At 40.7% G+C, this 19586-nt stretch overlaps 1 protein-coding gene across 1 annotated transcript in view; it reads left to right on the top strand.

Annotated features, from left to right (window-relative positions):
* Positions 1-13711, top strand: part of LOC137049657 (zinc finger protein 569-like) — a 38548-nt gene extending 24837 nt beyond the window's left edge. Inside the window, exon 3 of the mRNA XM_067428255.1 lies at positions 10455-13711. Within this exon, the coding sequence (XP_067284356.1) occupies positions 10455-12082 (1628 nt within the window). The 3' untranslated portion in view covers positions 12083-13711. The remainder of the gene's footprint in view (positions 1-10454) is intronic.
* The last annotated feature ends 5875 nt before the right edge of the window (positions 13712-19586 follow it).

Below are 19586 nucleotides of genomic sequence, written 5' to 3' on the forward strand. Positions count from 1 at the left end.
TTTTCTAATTTTGTGGCACCCCCATACATACGTTACACTAGGGGTGTCAGTAAGTGATGTCCTTATCTTTTGTTTGACATTAAACAGACAGCAGTAAAGGCTACTGCCCCTTTAAGACCTAATACAGGGATATGCATCGTCTTTCTCGACTGTATAAAGTTCAATTAAGGCATTTACAGACTATGCCTGCTTGGATAATCAAGATCGACATGTTGACATACTTTTTGTGTGAGTTTGTCCATTCAAGCGCAAGACTTGAAAGAGAACTCGAATATTTGCGCGCTGTGAGACGTGCACGCTTTTAGACGAGCACACAGAGACAGATCTTCTCTCACTGCAGAGAGTTCTCATTCGCGTCTTCTGGCAAATATACCCGGGTGATGATGGCGAAAATGACTGCTTATACGGCAGCACTCGCATATATTGAAAACAGTTTACAAAGACCGTTTTGCCCAACGCGTTATGACAGCAACATTTCAGACTGACAGATACAAGATAAACGGCTTTTCTGTCATTTGTTACTGTTTTGTACACTTTATATTAATTATAATTCAAATTCTTTTTTATTGGCCACAATATAGTAATGATGAATGTTGAGAGGGGCACTTTTGATTGATTTTCAAAAAGGGCAGGGGCTCAAACCCCCAAAGCCCTCCCCTCTGCAGTGCACTTGCCTGCTGTGTGCAACGTGTCCATGGTACTGACTCCTGTCACAAAATGTGGCGAAAGCTCCGACAGGGCTTTAATAGTCTAACGTTACAGTGAATGAGAGTATGAGAGTGAATGCACAGGCCATAGTGTGACATCCGTTAACCAGTGTAAAAATAGATTACGTCACAGGTTTTTCTATAAAAGAAAGACCGTAGCCTTCGTTTGTATGTAGGCCTTGGCAATTTATATATTTATGCGTTCATGAAAAATAAGGCAGAGAATCCAACATTTTTTAACCGCCCGTTATTCCCGAACCACGGGGCCCAGGAACTCGGGGAGAACTCGTTTGGCACGGGGAGGGCGGCAGCTTTCCAACAAGACCCAGCACGAGCGTGGGCCCAAAACACAAAGACGTACAGATTTCCAGTTACGTAATGGCAGAAAAATAACTGACTCCAGGTCTCCAGGTGTTTATGGGTGATATTTAGCATTCAATGTACATTTTATGGATGAAACCACCTCTACTGTACAGGGCACAGTCAAACAAACACACTCATCTAACTTTCAGGTGATTTGAGTGCTTAATTTGCGTAGAAAAGACAGGTACCGTCGACCCATTAATTGGGGGCCACTACATAAATGAGAGCTGTTACGTTTTTTGTGTTGCGGCCTTCCGTTCAGCAACAGAAGGCTCCAGGGAAGGCCCCCAAACCAACGTTCCTCTATACATCTCAGCACCCCCTATCGGAAGGGTGTACTTCACCATATGTGATAATCGTTCATAGGAATCATGCAAGAGTTTGTATATATTATTTTATTCAGTGCATAAGACACTTGTTTTGCAGCCAAAAAAAGAAATGACAGTAAAGAACTTTTCTAAGTTTGATTTGGAACAAGAACACATTTACAGAACACAGGGAACAAATTGCAAGCACTGCGGTGGCTTCCTCTGCCGCTTGGCCAAGATCTGAAGGGTCTGCGTCTTTAACAGTGATAGCAAGACTAACGGGTAAGTCTTTCTGGGAGTCAGGACCCTCCGTTTCTTGGGGATGCTAGGTCCCTTCTGAAAAGAATGAGAAATGGAAAGAAAAAAGGGTCAGCAAACACTTCAACCAACAAATGGTTAAACAATCCTCCCCCCAATGAGAATGACGGACTTTTGGAAGCGGCAGTGTCCATCTCCTCTTCCTCAGCTTGGTGAGCCTCTTTCTAGGCCAGAGGGCCTTCGGGACCCCGGGGTGGTGTCCCCTCCCTCCATGGCCGCCTCAAACAGGCTTCGGTGCTCCCTCGCCTGTTTGGCATTTAAGTTCAGGGTATAGAAACGGTCAGCCATGGAGGTATCATGGCACATGAGTTGGGACACATTACACCGGTAATATGTGTTCTTGGCCTGTGCGGATAGAGTGGAAAGCATAGTCAGAGACAAACACACGCACGCACCTCAGAAACTCAAGCCATGCGAGAGAACTTACGTGGGTGGTGATGGACGTCCGAATTGAAAAAAAAATAGGTCCTGCCCGCCTCCTGCTCCTGCTAGGCCTCCTGCTCCAGCTCTGGAACCGGCTCCTGCCCGGCCTCCGGCTCCGGCACCAGCTCCTTTATCGCCTCCAGCACTGCCTCCTGCCATTCCTCTCATGCCTGACTGGCCTCCAGCATCGCCTCCGCCTCCGGCACCAGCTCCTGCCAGACCTCCAGCATCGCCTCCTGCTCCGGCGCCAGCTCCTGCATCGCCTCCTGCAACGCTTCCTGCCATTCCTCCCATACCTGCCTGGCCTCCAGCACCTCCTCCTGCACCGCCTCCGGGTCTGGCACCAGCTCCTGCATCGCCTCCAGCACCGCCTCCTGCCCTGCCTCTAGTTGCATGTATTCAAATGAAATGTATCAAACAAAAGTGCGGAATGTGTCAGGAACCGTGAGGTGCAAGTGTGTGTGAGAGTGATGTGAGTGTGGTGCGTGCAAAAACAGCTATGTGAAATTCAAGTGAGTGTCAAAGAGTGTCTGGGCAGGGGTCTTTTATAGCCTGCGGGTTCCAACTTCACGTTAAATGCATGTGAAATTGAAATTGGGGCGAGGAAAAGGCCGACCAATCGGCTGACGGCACACCATATCAAACTTGGTGTAAAATTAGATCAAAATTCAACTTGGTGAAAGGGTTGGTGAAATTGAAGCCATTTTTTTTTTCATGGATAAAAAAATGTCTACTGTACTAAGCACACTCAACTTTCAGCTTTCGGGGGCCTTCGCTTCCTGAGATACGGTGACTTCCTGTCCAGTTTTGAGGGTCCGTTTTTCGAAAACTATTTTCAATTTCTAGTTCCTGACCCGGGAGGCCCTTGACCTCGGGGGTGGGCTTGTTCAACATGTTCATGACCTGAATGTGACAGTCGCGGGCCTCCGGGGCGCCCCTTGGCGCAACACGAATTTTAACCTTCCTAGCTCCCGAACCGAGAGACCCAGGAACTCGTTCCGCGGTCGTTAGAGGACATCGAGACCTTTCCAACGAGACCTCACCCAAGGCCAGGGGCCTTTGCTTTCTCGAGATATAGGGCCAACAATCTAAAACTTTAACCGCCAGTGACTCCTGAACCGCGGGCCCCAGGGCCTCGGGGGAGGGTGCGTTCGTTAGAGGCCCTTGAGGCCTTGCCTACACCCGAGATTCAGAGTTTTTCCCAGGGCATTTCTGAGACTTGAGCCCATATGTGAAACACAAAAAAGCATGAGTAGGGGCCTTGTATTCATTTTTCTGTGCACTTTTCCCACAAAAAAAACACCTCGACCGCACTCGGCACACTAAGCCGGACTCGTTTCCATTCCAAAAATGTCCCAAAATTCCTTCATTTGCATAGAAAAGGCAGTGCATGGTGGACCGCTATCAGACTGCCACAACGTAAATCTGAACAGGGATGTATTTCCGTTTTCCGCTCCTGTTCGTACCGAAAGGCCCCGAGTCGCTAGTGCCGTCGAATGCTGGTACGTGGGGCACTCGGGTACCACGTGTTAAAGTTCCAAATTCCTCGGGTTTTGGGAAGTGCCTTTTAAAAAATCAGCAAAAATATTCACAAAATCATGTGCTTGTTCCCTTTTTTAATCTTTTGACCCCTGAAAGAGGCCGAAGGCCCACCAAACCTTTCCGTCTGACTCGGGGGACCGCGGTGAGAAGAAAAACACCCCCCCCCCCCCCCCCCCCCCCCGGCCGTTCGGACCTTTCGAAGCGCCGTCCGCGAAACTGCTTTAGCAAACGTATTGGGAAAATAGCCGAGTTGGATTTTGCTACAGGGGTCCTGCGGGCCCCAGATTTCGCACAGTGGCTCCTGGGGGGCCCCCCGAGCGACATACTAACAGCGCTTGACTCTAGAGCGGAGGGGCACTAAATTGAGCCTTTAAATCCATTTTCTTACAAGGTCCTCTCACTGTCTTGTGACTTCAGAGGCTTTTGAGAGATTCTTAGTTGCGAGGGGCCAGCTTTTTCCCAGGAGGAGCTAGCTTTTCACGCTTCGGGGCCGTGAGTCGGGGGCCCCTGCAGAGTTGGAATCTTTGAACTTTAAATCTCTCGGGGCGGCGCAACCTTTTGTCTCCGAACGGGGGCCGTCCGGAGGCTGATTTACGCGAGTAGTGCTCTGGTGGGATAGGGTTAGGGTTAGGCCAGAAGGCCCAGGAGGTCCTGGCGTTTCACGATTCGGGGACGTGAGCCGGGGGCCCCCGCAGAGTTGCGTTCCGCAAGCTCGAGGCGGCGCGACCTTTCGTCTCCGAACAGGGGCCGCTCAAAGCAGGATTTACGTGCTGCCTCTTTTTTTGACCTTTCGACTCCGGGAAGAGGCCGTGGGCCTGTCTGACTTTCCCGTCCGACTCGGGGATAGTGCCGAGAAGAAAAATGGCGCCCCTGGCCGATCAGCCCTTCCTAAGCCGTTTTATTGGCCGCGCATCCGTTAATAAACTGCGACGAGGAACGCGCATCCCTTTTTTGACCTTTTGACCTCCAAAAGAGGCCACGGGTCCGCTGGACGTTTCTGTCTGACTCAGAGGAGAGTGGCGAGAGGGGAAATGGCGCCCCCTGGCCGGTCGACCCTTCCAAAGCAATTTCATCGCCGATATTCACGACCTCCATTAAATAACAGAGGGGACGGATTTCACCGCAAAGTCCCTGGGACTTCCATATTTTGCATGGCGGCTCACGGGGGCCCCCCTGAGCGACATGTCTTCGCTGCGTTTCACTGCAGAAATGTGAAGCAGCCAAGCCAACGTCTGGGGTTATGGGCTATAATGGGACCAATCACCTGCGGCAGTTTTTAACACGAGTGTGTCAGGCTTGGTCCACATACATACAGGTCCTTCTCAAAAAATTAGCATATTGTGATAAAGTTAATTATTTTCCATAATATAAGGATAAAAATTAAATTTTCATATATTTTAGATTCATTGCACACCAACTGAATATTTCAGGTCTTTTATTGTTTTAATACTGATGATTTTGGCATACAGCTCATGAAAACCAAAACTCCTATCTCAAAAAATAGCATATCATGAAAAGGTTCTCTAAACGAGCTATAAACCTAATCATCTGAATCAACTAATTAACTCTAAACACCAAAAGATTCCTGAGGCTTTTAAAAACTCCCAGCCTGGTTCATTACTCAAAACCGCAATCATGGGTAAGACTGCCGACCTGACTGCAGTCCAGAAGGCCATCATTGACACCCCCAAGCGAGAGGGTAAGACACAGAAAGAAATTTCTGAACGAATAGGCTGTTCCCAGAGTGCTGCACCTCAGTGGGAAGTCTGTGGGAAGGAAAAAGTGTGCCAAAAAACGCTGCACAACGAGAAGAGGTGACCGGACCCTGAGGAATATTGTGGAAAAGGACCGATTCCAGACCTTGGGGGACCTGCGGAAGCCGTGGACTGAGTCTGGAGTAGAAACATCCAGAGCCACCGTGCACAGGCGTGTGCAGGAAATGGGCTACAGGTGCCGCATTCCCCAGGTCAAGCCACTTTTGGGCTACAGAGAAGCAGCACTGGACTGTTGCTCAGTGGTCCAAAGTACTTTTTTCGGATGAAAGTAAATTTTGCAGGTCATTCGGAAATCAAGGTGCCAGAGTCTGGAGGAAGACTGGGGAGAAGGACATTCCAAAATGCCTGAAGTCCAGTGTCAAGTACCCACAGTCAGTGATGGTCTGAGGTGCCATGTCAGTTGCTGGTGTTGGTCCACTGTGTTTTATCAAGGGCAGGGTCAACGCAGCTAGCTATCAGGAGATATTGGAGCAGTTAATGCTTCCATCTGCTGAAAAGCTTTATGGAGATGATTTCGTTTTTCAGCACGACCTGGCACCTGCTCACAGTGCCAAAACCACTTGTAAATGGTTTACTGACCATGGTATTACTGTGCTCAATTGGCCTGCCAACTCTCCTGACCTGAACCCCATAGAGAATCTGTGGGATATTGTGAAGAGAAAGTTGAGAGACGCAAGACCCAACACTCTGGATGAGCTTAAGGCAGTTATCGAAGCATCCTGGGCCTCCTTAACACCTCAGCAGTGCCACAGGCTGATTGCCTCCATGCCTCGCCGCATTGAAGCAGTCATTTCTGCAAAAGGATTCCCGTCCAAGTATCGAGTGCATAACTGAACATTTCAATTATTTGAAGGTTGGCTTTTTTGTATTAAAAACACTTTTCTTTTATTGGTCGGATGAAATATGCTAATTTTTTGCGATGCCAAAATCATCAGTATTTAAACAATAAAAGACCTGAAATATTTCAGTTGGTGTGCAATGAATCTAAAATATATGAAATTTTAATTTTTATCATTAAAATTATGGAAAATAATGAACTTCATCACAATATGCAATTTTTTTGAGAAGGACCTGTAGATCCTCACACACAATAAAATTACAGTTACATCAAAGGATGTAACATGAGTAACAAACATTGCAACAAAGAATTCATACATATAAACACACACAATGCACATTACTATTATGAAAAATAAAACATTGTTCAAGAGTGAAATTCATTAACAACTTGTGTTTCAAATATGTTTATTACTGAATAGGTTTTTAAAACCATCAAGAATTAAAAACCAGTTCAAAACCCATTAAACGTTTGTCCGAACATAGTGTATACAAACCATATGTCCATAAAACTAATAGATCTTTAGTATAGCCTACTCGCTTTTTGATTATCAGATTTTTCTGCAAGAAGAGCAGCTGATCAACATGGTCTGACCTAAGGCAAAATGGAAAGTATTCACAACGCTTCACTTTTTCCACAATTTATGTTACAGCCTTATTCCAAAATTGATTAAAATCATTATTATTTTTCCTCAATTTGACAAACAAAACCCCATAATGACAATCAAGTTCAAGTTCCAAATTCAATTTTATTTATATAGCACATTTCCCACAGCCCCCAGGCTGACCAAAGTGCTTTACAGAAGGTCAAGAATAGCATACATACATAAAAATAAAACCAGAACAGAGTAAAAAATAAAAAGCACAACTTTAAAAGTCAAACACATCAGGGTAATCAGTACGCTAAAGAAAATAGAAAAGTTTTTAACTGTGACTTAAAAATAGACAGCGTAGGGGCCAGCCTGATCTCTAAAGTCAGGGTATTCCAGAGTCGTGGCCCTGCTACCGCAAATGCACGCTCACCTCTACGCTTCAGTCTAGCACGTGGAACGACCAGCAAAGCATGATCACAAGAACGGAGTCTTCTGGGAGGAGTATAGGAGTGAAGGAGTTCAGATAGATAGACAGGCGCTTTGTTATGAAGGGATTTATAGACGAAGAGGAGAATTTTAAAATCTATTCTCTGACAAATCGGCAGCCAATGAAGTGATCTAAGAATAGGAGTGACATGTTCATATTTACGACGCTTTAAAAGAAATCTGGCAGCAGCATTTTGGACAAGCTGAAGTCGTGCAATTTGAGATTTAGGTATACCGCAATATAAAGAATTGCAGTAATCTAGACGCGATGTAACAAAGCATGAACAGCCATTTCTAGAGTTTTCGGGGAGAGAAAGTTTTTAATTTTAGACAGAAGACGAAGCTGATAAAAACTAGATCCAATGACAGACAAGATATGTCTGTCAAATTTTAAATGCTGGTCAAAAATAATACCTAGGTTCTGGACCCTTGTCGATCTAAAAGCGGGTAAACTCAGGGCTTATATGCTGAGTGTTGTCATTGGGACTGAATACAATGACCTCAGTTTTGTCCTCGTTTAAGAAGAGGAAGTTTTGGGCTAGCCATAATTTAACCTCCTCTAAACAATGGAGAAGAGAGGTGATCGCAGTTGTATTATTTTTCTTGACAGGAAGATAGATTTGAGTGTCATCTGCGTAGAAATGAAAGGACACACCATGCTTTCTTAGAATATAGCCCAGAGGCAGCATGTACAGAGAAAATATAGAGGGTGCTAAAATAGAGCCTTGAGGGAGGCCGAATGTCAGAGGGGTGGGGGAGGAGGAAAAATTGCCCAGAGAATGTGAGAAGTTTGTTTTGAAATATTTGCAAATTTATTAAAAATCAAAAACAAAATCACATGTACATAAGTATTCACAGCCTTTTGCCATGACACTCAAAATTTAGCTCAGGTGCATTGTGTTTCCACTGATCATCCTTGGTGTTTCTACAACTTGATTGAGTCTACCTGTGGTAAATTCATTTAATTGGACATGATTTGGAAAGGCACAGACCTGTCTTTATAAGGTCCCACAGTTAACATTGCATGTCAGCACAAACCAAGCCATGAAGTCCAAGGAATTGTTTGTAGACCTCTGAGACAGGATTGTATTGAGGTACAGAACTGGTGAAGGGGACAGAAAAATGTTTGTAGCATTGAAGATCCCAATGAGCACAGTGGCATCAATCATACATAAATGAAGAAGTTTGGAACCTCTAGGATTCTTCCTAGAGCTGGCTTCCCGGTCAAACTGAGCGATAGGGGGAGAAGGGCCCTAGTCAGGGAGGTGACCAAGAACCTGATGGTCACTCTGACAGAGCTCCAGCATTTCTCTTTGGTAAGAGTAGAACCTTCCAAAAGACAAACAATCTCTGCTGCACCAATCAGGCCTGTATTGCAGAGTGGCCATATGGACAATGAACCTAAGCACACAGACAAGATAACAAAGGAAATGGCTACAGGACAACAGTGTATAATGCACAGAAGTGATAATTCAATAAAGTGTGATGTGGCTGTCTGGAAAGACAAGTCCGCTAAAGACCCCAATGTACTTTAAGCAAAATTAAAGAACGAACTGGTGTGAAATCATTTCGGGGGGAAAAATCCGGCCAAAATAAACTTAGTTTTGGGAGTTCAAAGCAGCTTGCCAAAGGGAATTTTGCGAGCAACAAAGCGAGCCAGAAAAGTTTGCTCCAGCTGGTAAACACCTTTGTACTACCATTGGTCCATGGTGATTACGTAATATGTAGGTGTGCGCTAATCTTTTCCGCTGCATTTCTCCTGTTCAAACCGTGGAGGTCAGACGTGACCCACGAGTGAAAACATGAACACACTGGAGAGCTGCATTATAGTAGAAAATGAAGTGAACAATGAACAAGACACTGACATTGTTTTTCATGTTTAATACGGAAAAGCTGCTTGATTTTAAGCAATCTATTGTAGAAAGTGCTATATACATAATAAATGTGGTGTGACTTTATTAAAGTGCTAAATTACAGAGCTTTAGCAAACATGTCTACATTGCTATAATCAGATGCTTATGTGTTAGGGTTGCGCAATATATTGAAATTATCTAAATATCGCAATATCTGAATGATTTTAATAGGCTACTTCAACATTGTGAAAAAGTGTAAGTTTTAGGTCGAAGTTGCGACAAATATAGCAGAGAATAGCACACGACTTTTACTTATGTGACTTGCTTGATGTTTAAAAGAGTTATTAAATGCAATAACTTGAAAAAACAACTACTTGCAGTTCTGCGCTGTCTGACAAAAAAACGTGCACAAGTCGCCTCTGTGAAAGTGTGTGATCCCTTCGGTTCAGTTTTGTGTCTGTATTACATTTGCCATTCAAATTTTTGTTTGTTTACATTGATGTTAAAATGATATTGTCAGATTTGTGACATTATTTTTTGCTAAAACACTGCTGGTCACTTTCAGAAGTTGTAGCGACATTTTCTTTTCCCAGAAAGAATTTGAAACATAAATGGTATCATTCTCAGTTTTATTTATGTTTTTTAATGTAATTTAAATAGATTTTACGCACTAATTGCAATATCGTATCGAATATTACATTATTTAACAATGTATCACATATTGCATTTTTCTTAAATATCGCACAGCCCTATTATGCGTATGCATAAAAAATGCTTGCTGTTTTCTCAATGATTGTTGTGCGTTTTTTTTCTATCGAGGTGAAAGTGTGCAGCACATATTTACAAATGTATCTAAATGCTGCTCTCAGCAGAATGTGAGCAATTAGATGATTTCTAACAGTATGTTGTTGCTCACATTTTTCAAACTTTGTTTTACTTTGTTAAAACTATTGATATATTATAATAAAACATAGTGCGGCTGTCTTAAATCTCTGACCCTGGATTGTACTGCAATGTTCTTTTTACTATACTGAAAGTATAAGAATTTTTTCTAATATTTTAGACCTAAATGGCAGATTTGAGATTGGTCTATAATTATAAGAGGCATAGTAAAAAGGTTATGCGATTACAGGTAACGCCTATTTCAGGACCTTAGTAGGTATAGGACCGAATTTATATGTTGATGCTTTAAATGTCTGTTTGTGTCATTAAACTGGGGTTAACTTCTATTTGTTTCTTTATGCCTTAGACCTGATGCTGCTGAAAGAGGAGAGTCAAGAACTAAATGAAATGGAAGAGAAAGATCAGTATGGGAAATGTGATAACCTCATAACTGGAACAAAACAGACTGAAAATACTTCCTCACAAAAAAGAGCTCTTAAGACTGGAACTTATTTTACCTGCCAACAGTGTGGAAAGTGTTTCACTCTAAAAGGACACTTTAAAGTCCACATGAGAATTCACACTGGAGAGAAGCCATTCAGATGTGATCAGTGTGGTAAGAGTTTCCCAGGCATGAACTGCCTTAACAGACATGTAAAAATTCACTCTGGAGAGAAGCCTTTCGCATGCCAACAGTGTGGAAAGAGTTTCACCCTAAAAGGACAACTTAAAGTCCACATGAAAATCCACACTGGAGAGAAGCCTTTCATTTGTCAACAGTGTGGAAAGAGTTTCACTGAAAAAGGACATCTGAAAGGCCACATGAGAATTCACACTGGAGAGAAGCCTTTTACCTGCAAACTGTGTGGAAAGAGCTTCACTGAAAAGGGACACCTTAAAGTCCACATGAGAGTTCACACTGGAGAGAAACCTTTCACCTGCCAACAGTGCGGAAAGAGTTTCACTCAAAAAGGAAGCCTTACAGGCCACATGAGAATTCACAATGGAGAGAAGCCTTTCACCTGCAAACTTTGTGGAAAAAGCCTCACAACAGAACTAAACCTTAAGTATCACATGAACATTCACACTGGAGAGAAGCCGTTCATATGTGATCAGTGTGGAAAGAGTTTTAAACGTAAATTAACCCTTAATTACCATATGAGAATTCACTCAAGAGAAAACTGTTTTGTATGTCATCAGTGTGGAAGGAGTTTCACAGACATGAACTGCCTTAACAGGCACGTAAAAATTCACTCTGGAGTGAAATCATTCACCTGCCAACAGTGTGGAAATAGTTTCACTGAAAAAAGACGCCTTAAAGTCCACATGAGAATTCACACTGGAGAAAAGCCTTACACCTGCTCTCAGTGTGGAATGAAATTCATATATAAACTAACTCTTGATTCACACATGAGACGTCACACTGGAGAGAGCCCTTACACCTGCAAACTGTGTGGGAAGAGCTTCTCACGAAGAGGAAATCTGAAGTGTCACATGAGAACTCACACAGGAGAAAAGCCTTTCACATGTGGTCAGTGTGGAAAGAGTTTCACACGTAAACCAACCCTTAATTGCCACTTGAAACTTCATTCAAGAGAGAAGTGTTTTATATGTAATCAGTGTGGAAAAAGTTTCCCAGACATTAAATGCCTTAATAGGCACACAAAAAATCACTCTGCAGAGAAGTCTTTCACCTGCCAACAGTGTGGAAAGAGTTTCAATCTTAAAGGGCACTTTGAAGTCCACTTGAGAGGTCACACTGGAGAGAACCCTCACACCTGCAAACTGTGTGGAAAAAGCTTCTCACGAAAAGGAAATCTTAAGTGTCACATGAGAAGTCACACTGGAGAGAAGCCTTTCACATGTGATCAGTGTGGAAAGAGTTTCACACGTAAACTAACCCTTAATTGCCACTTAAGAATTCACTCAAGAGAAGAATATGTCAATAGTGCAGAAAAAGTTTCAGTCCAAAAGGATGCTTTAACGTCCATATGAAAAGTCACACCGAAGAGAAACCAAAATGTATTTAGGCATGTCAATCTGGGACCATTTTGGGGATTTCCGCCTGGATTTGGCCTACCCAAATTGAAAAGCTTCCCATACACACAGACAGTGGTCTAAGTCCAAAATGTTGGTGTCCTTTTACAGTAAACCCTTTGTAGTTACATAAAATTAGAGCTCAGACAACCTATACTTACATGTTTATCACTTTTAGCCATGCATTTGTAACTAATTGCTTGTCATTCCGCACCCTGTACCGGGTCCGCAGACTTTAATTGGTTAATAAATAATTTAAATAATCAACTGAAAAGGTGACTCTCTGACAATACTGCACTCTGACATGTTCATCGCAAGTTATTTGTCCATGGCTACTTATATTAGCATCTTCATCTCTTTGTACTTTGCCTTGATGCTTTTTCTTTGCCTTTGGCATAAAAGTTGTGTGAGATGTCCTCTATTCAATTTCAGTTGGATAGCAGCGTTACATAATATATTGATTAATTTTAAACCTATTTTAACCCTCTGGGGTCTAAGGTGTTTTCTGGGCCCTGGAAGTGTTTTGACATGCCCTGACATTTGTGCTTATTTCTGTTATAACAGATTCATGGAAAAGAATGAATACACTGTATTCAGTACAAACACTGCTAAAATAATATGTGAGCAGCATGTAAGTAAAGGTTTGCAATTTTGAGAATATTACGTTTATGCACGGTAGGTGGAAAAAAAATAAGTCACTAAAATAAGGCCATATAACTAATTCTGAATATTTGTTCACAAAACTTTTAAGAGCTTAATCTTGTAGCCTAGAAGTTTTGCTTCAAAACAATGTAAACACTCATTGACATAAAACAATATATTATTTAAAATTGGAATGCAGGTGGCATATTAGTATAAATAGATCATTAGAAAGGATTTACACTACACTAGAGAAAAAATATATGGATTGTCATGTTTGATTCTAATGTTTTCATATTTTTACCCAAAATATGTTTGTGTAAGCATTATTAAGTGCAATAAACACGTCATATATGTTTAATTTGGAGCAGCATTTACTGAACCAATCAAGTTGCTCCTCACCATGAAACATTTTTAACACATTGTAAACATCTACATTTAAGCAGATCCTCAAACATACTATTTCACAGTAAAAAAGGGTCTAAACATTTTAATCATAATGTTACAGCGCAAACACATTACTTATATATTGTACTGTTTTTATATTATAGAGCATAAAACATCCTTGTGTCGTACATTTATATTTATTTAGCATTGAAACCTACCTACCTACATTTCATATTTCAACACGTTTGTGTAGATTTCACATATTTTAGTCTGGCAATAAGTCAACTAGTAAAATTTGTGCAAGTTTATGTAACAACAACACTAACTAATGTAAGTAAGAATAAATAATTAACTAATGTAAGTAAGTTAACTAATGTTAGTAAGAATAAATTATTTGCTCATCAATCCTCTGCTGGATCAATTGCGTTCTTCTTCCTCTTCATTTAAATGTAGAAAACTTCAAGATTTCTAAAGAACTGTATCTCTAATGTCTCTGTGACAAGTATTCACTAAATTTTGGTTAATTTTTGTGGCATGTTTCAGAAATAAGTTAACAGAGACTGAGACTTGTGTTGTTGTATTATGTGTATGCAAATAAACATAGTCTATACAGTTTCAAATGATGTATTACTCATTCTGTTTGACAAAAAAAAAGTATTTTAAGTTCTTTTTAGCGCCGAGGGTTAAATAGCAATCATTAAATAGCATTCGTTATTTTTCTTGATCTTACAATGTTTTGCTGTTGTTTTCTAATCTTATGGTTGTGTTCACAAGTTCAAGATATGAGGAATGTCTCCATTACACTGTTTCCACGCTCACAGACAATGTTTTGAATCAGTTTGGTTTATTAACACTTGTTGAATTTGTGCTGTTCATTTTATAGCCTTACAGCCTTTCTGTCTATTTTTCTGACAGACTGTATGGCCTTAAACTTTAATATTGTTTAAAGGTCCACTTTATGGTAACACTTTAAAATAATGTGCCATCCTTAATAGTTAACTTTTCAGGAATAATGCAGGACAAATTAGTAGTACTACATTAATACTTTAGTTTCTACTATTAACTAATTAAATTAAATCACTGTTAAATCTCTATATTAATATTGTTAGATTATGGTGGGGTGGGCCTCTTCCCCAAAACTCTTTTACCACCAACATTTTTTTTAAAGTTACCAGCCACTAACAGCATTTTTGATCATTTCCCTGAACATTTTGCTGTATGAGTATCTGAACATGCAATATATCAAACAAAAGAACAGACCCTCTGCTTTTAAACAAAAATAAATCTGTTTTATTCTAACTTCATTTTAACTTCACTTCTTTTTTATTAACACTTGTAAGTAACATTTCGAGCAAAAAGCTCAGACACATTTGTCAAAGACTACGTCTGGATCTGATACAGTACAAAACAGATAGAGTAGATCGAGTCCATCAAAGAATTAAGTTGTTGGATCTATGAAGAATTTTTTGCAGCGTTTTAGAAGACTTTTAGAAGTTAACTTCTAAAACTCTTTATATACACAACACATGGTAAATGAGATCACAAATGGTCAAAACATGAAGGTTACACATTTGAGCCATCAAAAAAGTAGCAAATGTGGTTTCCTTTGTTGAATTACTTTGAATAATTAGTGGGGGCCTTCAATACAGATTTATTATCAAGTATTAAATTCCTTTTGGCAAAATTTGCAGCCATAATTTGAACATCACATTTTCTCTCACTCAAGAAGCAGGATCTGCCAAAGTGATTTCCATGCAGTCTAGTATAAAGTTATAATTTGACCTTAAAATAAGGGTAACAAACCCGATTCCACAAAAACAGTTGGGACACTGTACAAATTGTGAATTAAGAGAAAAAAAATGAGAAAATGTATATCATTTTAAATGGAAAATAAGTTGATTTTAAATTTCATGGCATCGACACATCTTAAAATTTGGGAGAACCCCATGTTGTACTAGCCTAGAAATCTTAAGGCAGCAAATTTAATTTGCCCGCAAGTGTCGTCTAGGAACTCTCAATACCGTTCTGAGCTGTGTTCCTCAAAATCTGGACGGCCCAATCACATCATGTATAGAGTCGGCGGGCGGGGCCATAATGACGACGGCCGAGTTGCGTTTGCGTGCTTCTAGTAAACACAGAAACTGGCGAACGGCGGCGGTCTTTCGAATCAGCTCTGACCGCGACTCTGGAAGACTTGGAGTTAAGCTTTTCTCTGAGAAAAGAACAAAGAGCGGCACTGAAGTCATTCTTAAAAAGGGAAGATGTGTTCGTAGTTTAGCCGACCGGATACGGCGAATGTTTAATCAGTCAGCGAGCTCTGCTTCACCTTCGTTGCTCTGGTTTGTGTAGCGCTATCCTATCGCGTGCAGAGGGAGTTTGAAAGACAACCGTTTATCCCGCCCCTTGGATTGAGCCCTGTCTATGGTGATTTTTTATAGGTGAAAGATCTGGACTGCAGGCTGGCAATTTCAGTAACCGGATCCTCCTTCTACGCAGCCATGATGTTACTGATGCAGTATGTTGTCTGGCATTGTATTGTTGGAAAATTACAGGTCTTCCCTGAAAGAGACGACATCTGGATGGGAGCATATGTTGTTCTAGAACTTGGATATACCTTTTAGCATTGATGGTGCCTTTCCAGATGTATAAGCTGCCCATGCCATACGCACTAATGCAACCCCATACCATCAGAGATGCAGGCTTCTGAACTGAGCGCTGATAACAACTTGGGTTGTCCAAATCCATTTGGCTATTTTTGGACCAAAATGTATTTTCGATGCTTCAAGAGATTCTAATTAACTAACTGATGTCACATATGGACTACTTTGATGATGTTTTTATTCCCTTTCTGGACATGGACAGTATAGTGTGCATACACTTAGATACACTGTCGGACTAAATATAAAATACCTTAAACTGCGTTCCGAAGATGAACGGAGGTCTTACGGGTGTGGAACGACATGAGGGTGAGTCATTAATGACATAAATATTTGGGTGAACTAACCCTTTAACTAAAGAGGTGGAGATACACTGACAACTATACGATCCACAGGATTCTTTATATAAAGATCCACACAAAAAAGGAGAAGGTACGGCATGCTGTTGCCACAGCTATTGATTGTAATGGTAGGTTTACAATACAGAGCCATTATGTGCATGTTTTGTCATAGGCAACTTACCGGTAGCCTACATGTAGTCTTTCAGCTCTTTTTTAGCAGAGAAGGATTTATGATACTCATAATGTACCCCCGTACCTTTGATTAAAGTCTGCCATCATTGAAAGATAGATAGAGGTCTAACACTTCCTTCCTATCTGGAAAACCTTGCCATAGGGTTTTCCTGTAAATGCTAAAAGCGATGATAAACTCGCATAATGATAGATTGTGTTGCAAATGTGGATCTGACGTTTTAAGTAGAACTGCCACGTCACCGCAGTCCACCATTTTCTTATCGGAAGCGGGCAAGGGGAGAGGTAAGGAAGTCAAGTATAATATTAGATCTGAGATGTGGATATGCTGTAGCGGCGGTGGGTGGAACAAAATGCCTACCGAAAGCTTGAGCTGGTGTTGACATGGAGAGATTAAAGATGGGAGAAACTGGTGGAGCTGAGACACTTTGGAATGGCGACTGTGTCCTGAATGGACAACCCAGTCTCACGGCAGTTCGTGACATAATCACGAAATTTAATCTATTGATTCATGTTCACAGACACAAATTTCCCCTTTTTTTCGAGTCACTACGCACAATTTTTAATCTAATGTATTTCAATGGGAAGTTCAATTCGTGCAAACTCCACTTTTTTCATTCTGCATACCACAGACGCTGTTTTTTTCAGGTTTTTTTCTCATTTCTTATTCATTTTTAAACTTTAAGCACTACATTACTCAACATTTATTCAGGAGATTTTATCCTGTTTGTTTGTTTTGTTTTTTGCTTCTAAATGTTGCTATTTTAATGTTGTCGTTTTTCCATCGGCTTGGTTTGTCAAATCTCACAGTAAATCTACTCATGAGCCTTATCATCAACTGTTATGACCATATTTGTTTATTGTTTCTTCTTCGATTGTAAGAATGGGGATTCGTTTTGGATATTAATTAGATTAAAATAAATAAGTTTTAATGTTATTAATTAGTGGACGCCAGCATTACCCATGAGCCTTATCATCCGCTGCTATGGAGACGGAGCCAGTCAGCATTGCCATTGGGTGATTTCTTTTGTGATTTCTCATTGCGCTCAAACCACTGTCCAGGTAAGTTATGAGTCTGAGAGGCTCATAATTAATGATCATGTTTTTGCTATAATGTTATAATTGATGCTTTATTTGCCATTAGACTCACATGATTTGCATGTTAGTGCAACGAAGTGCAAGCCCGACTAATGGTTTCCTCATTATAAGAAAAGAAAAAAAAACTTGTGAAAATAAATTTGCTAAATGGCTAGCTAACTTCAACATAAGCTAATTGTAGTTATCTAAGTTAGACAATGTCATTTTATCTCGACTAATCATCGGGGTTCACCAACAACATCACTGTAATGTGCCAGTAATAACATTATTAGTTAGCTTAACCACGTTACTGCACATAACTTCGCCTTTAAATCTAGGACGAGGAACCCCAGACTCACATCACGCGCCTGTTAAAGACTTTTACGCGCCTTTTAACAGTTGAACAGGACATGGAAAACGTGATTTTTTTAATCGTTTATTTTAAGTATTTATAAGGAAATGTGATTCTCTCACTATTGTTAAACCACGTGTGGTTTGTAAACCACTACATTATAAACCTTATATCAACATAACTACATAATTAACATTTTCTGTTCTTCCTGCAGATCCTTTTCAACTTCACCTGTCAACTATTGCACCTGATTAAAAAAAAACAACTGCACTTTTAAGAGCCAACCTCCATCTCTTCTTCTCATCTTTTCTATCTCTCATATTCTCACTATCTATACCTCCATCTTTCTCTCTAGTTTTATCTATTTCTTAACCTTTCCTCTCTGTCTGTATTCGTCTACTTGTCTGTCTTATCCGTCTTTGTCAGTCTGTCTGTATCTGTCTATGTTGCAATGGCCACCAAGCATAAACTGGATTCACAGGATACCCACCACCAAGAGGGCAGACGCATGGCTCTTGAACTAAAACATGACCACATTCTAGCTTAAGCCAGGGTTAGAGTTTTTATAGACCTTAATCATTTCATACTGTGACATAAGTCGTTCAACATCTTACTAACACACTATGTTGAGTTTTCATTAGTTTCACTAGTTACCTGTCCTTTGGTTCCAGTAATAAAACTATATATATATATATATATATATTAAGTTTAATAATCTTACAATAAATATTTACTTCAACACACAGAGAGCAGCTGTCGAGAGCACGCACTCTCTGGAGAAGACCCTCCTCAGACCTCTAAAAGGGACTTTGTAGGACGTGGTAAACCAAGGGGGAGGCGAGGAGGGCGACGCCAAGCCTCATCTATAGAATAGCATGGCATGTTTATTCTAAATATTGATCAGTTGACTTGTAACTGGTCCTCATCTAAATAGTCCTTTACTACTTTATTTTGTATTTTTTTAACAGAAAAAAATATGAAGAGGTTGTCTTATTTTTTGGCATCATGTGCTTCTGCTGAGCCTCAAAGAAGCTCTGCTTCATCGTGGTCTTTTCGACAGCAGAGGTTGTCTTATTTTTTGGCATCATGTCCTTCTGCTGAGCCCCAAAGAAGCTCTGCTTCATCATGGTCTTTTCGACAGCAGAAAACCTCAGAGCGCTGGGTAAGAAGCAAGACCATACAACCTAAAATGCCTTATTGCAAAAGATGCTGTTGGTCATCCCTTGTGTTGGCTTTGCCACGAGCCTGCTGTTATTAGGTTGGTTTTCATTAATGCTAAACTTTAACAGTGCTAAACACTGAGCCACTATGCACTCCTATACAGGAATTTCAAACCTAGTATCTTAACTAATTTTGGAATAGCTTAAATTGAGTTTATTGTATTTGATATGAGTTATTTATTTGAAATATTATATTATAATATTGTTCTATTTTCTCCCTATGTGCAGAGAGTGTCTTCCTAAGGAGTGGTACTGTGGGGACTGTGATTAATGGGTTTTTGAAGCCATTCCTCCAAACTCTTGTGTCATTAAAGGGGAAGCTGGATATTGCATCCATGAACAAGGTACGTTCTCTCGAAAGCCCTAATTTTGCTGTTCATGTGTGTCTGCAACCAGTTAAAAATAATCTAAATGAGTGGTTTTCTTTCTTTTTGCCAGCTTGCATTTTGCCGACTGTTAAGATGTCAGTCTGCTCCTGTGAAGGCTCAAACTTCACCTTGGTTCCAGGCAAACCAGTGATTTTAATTACCATCAATGGTAAAAAAAAAAAAAAATCACTATTTAGATTTCTGTTGTAGATTAGATTTTTAAAATTATGTC

Source organism: Pseudorasbora parva, chromosome 20 (genome assembly GCF_024679245.1).
Source record: "Pseudorasbora parva isolate DD20220531a chromosome 20, ASM2467924v1, whole genome shotgun sequence".
Taxonomy (NCBI): domain Eukaryota; kingdom Metazoa; phylum Chordata; class Actinopteri; order Cypriniformes; family Gobionidae; genus Pseudorasbora; species Pseudorasbora parva.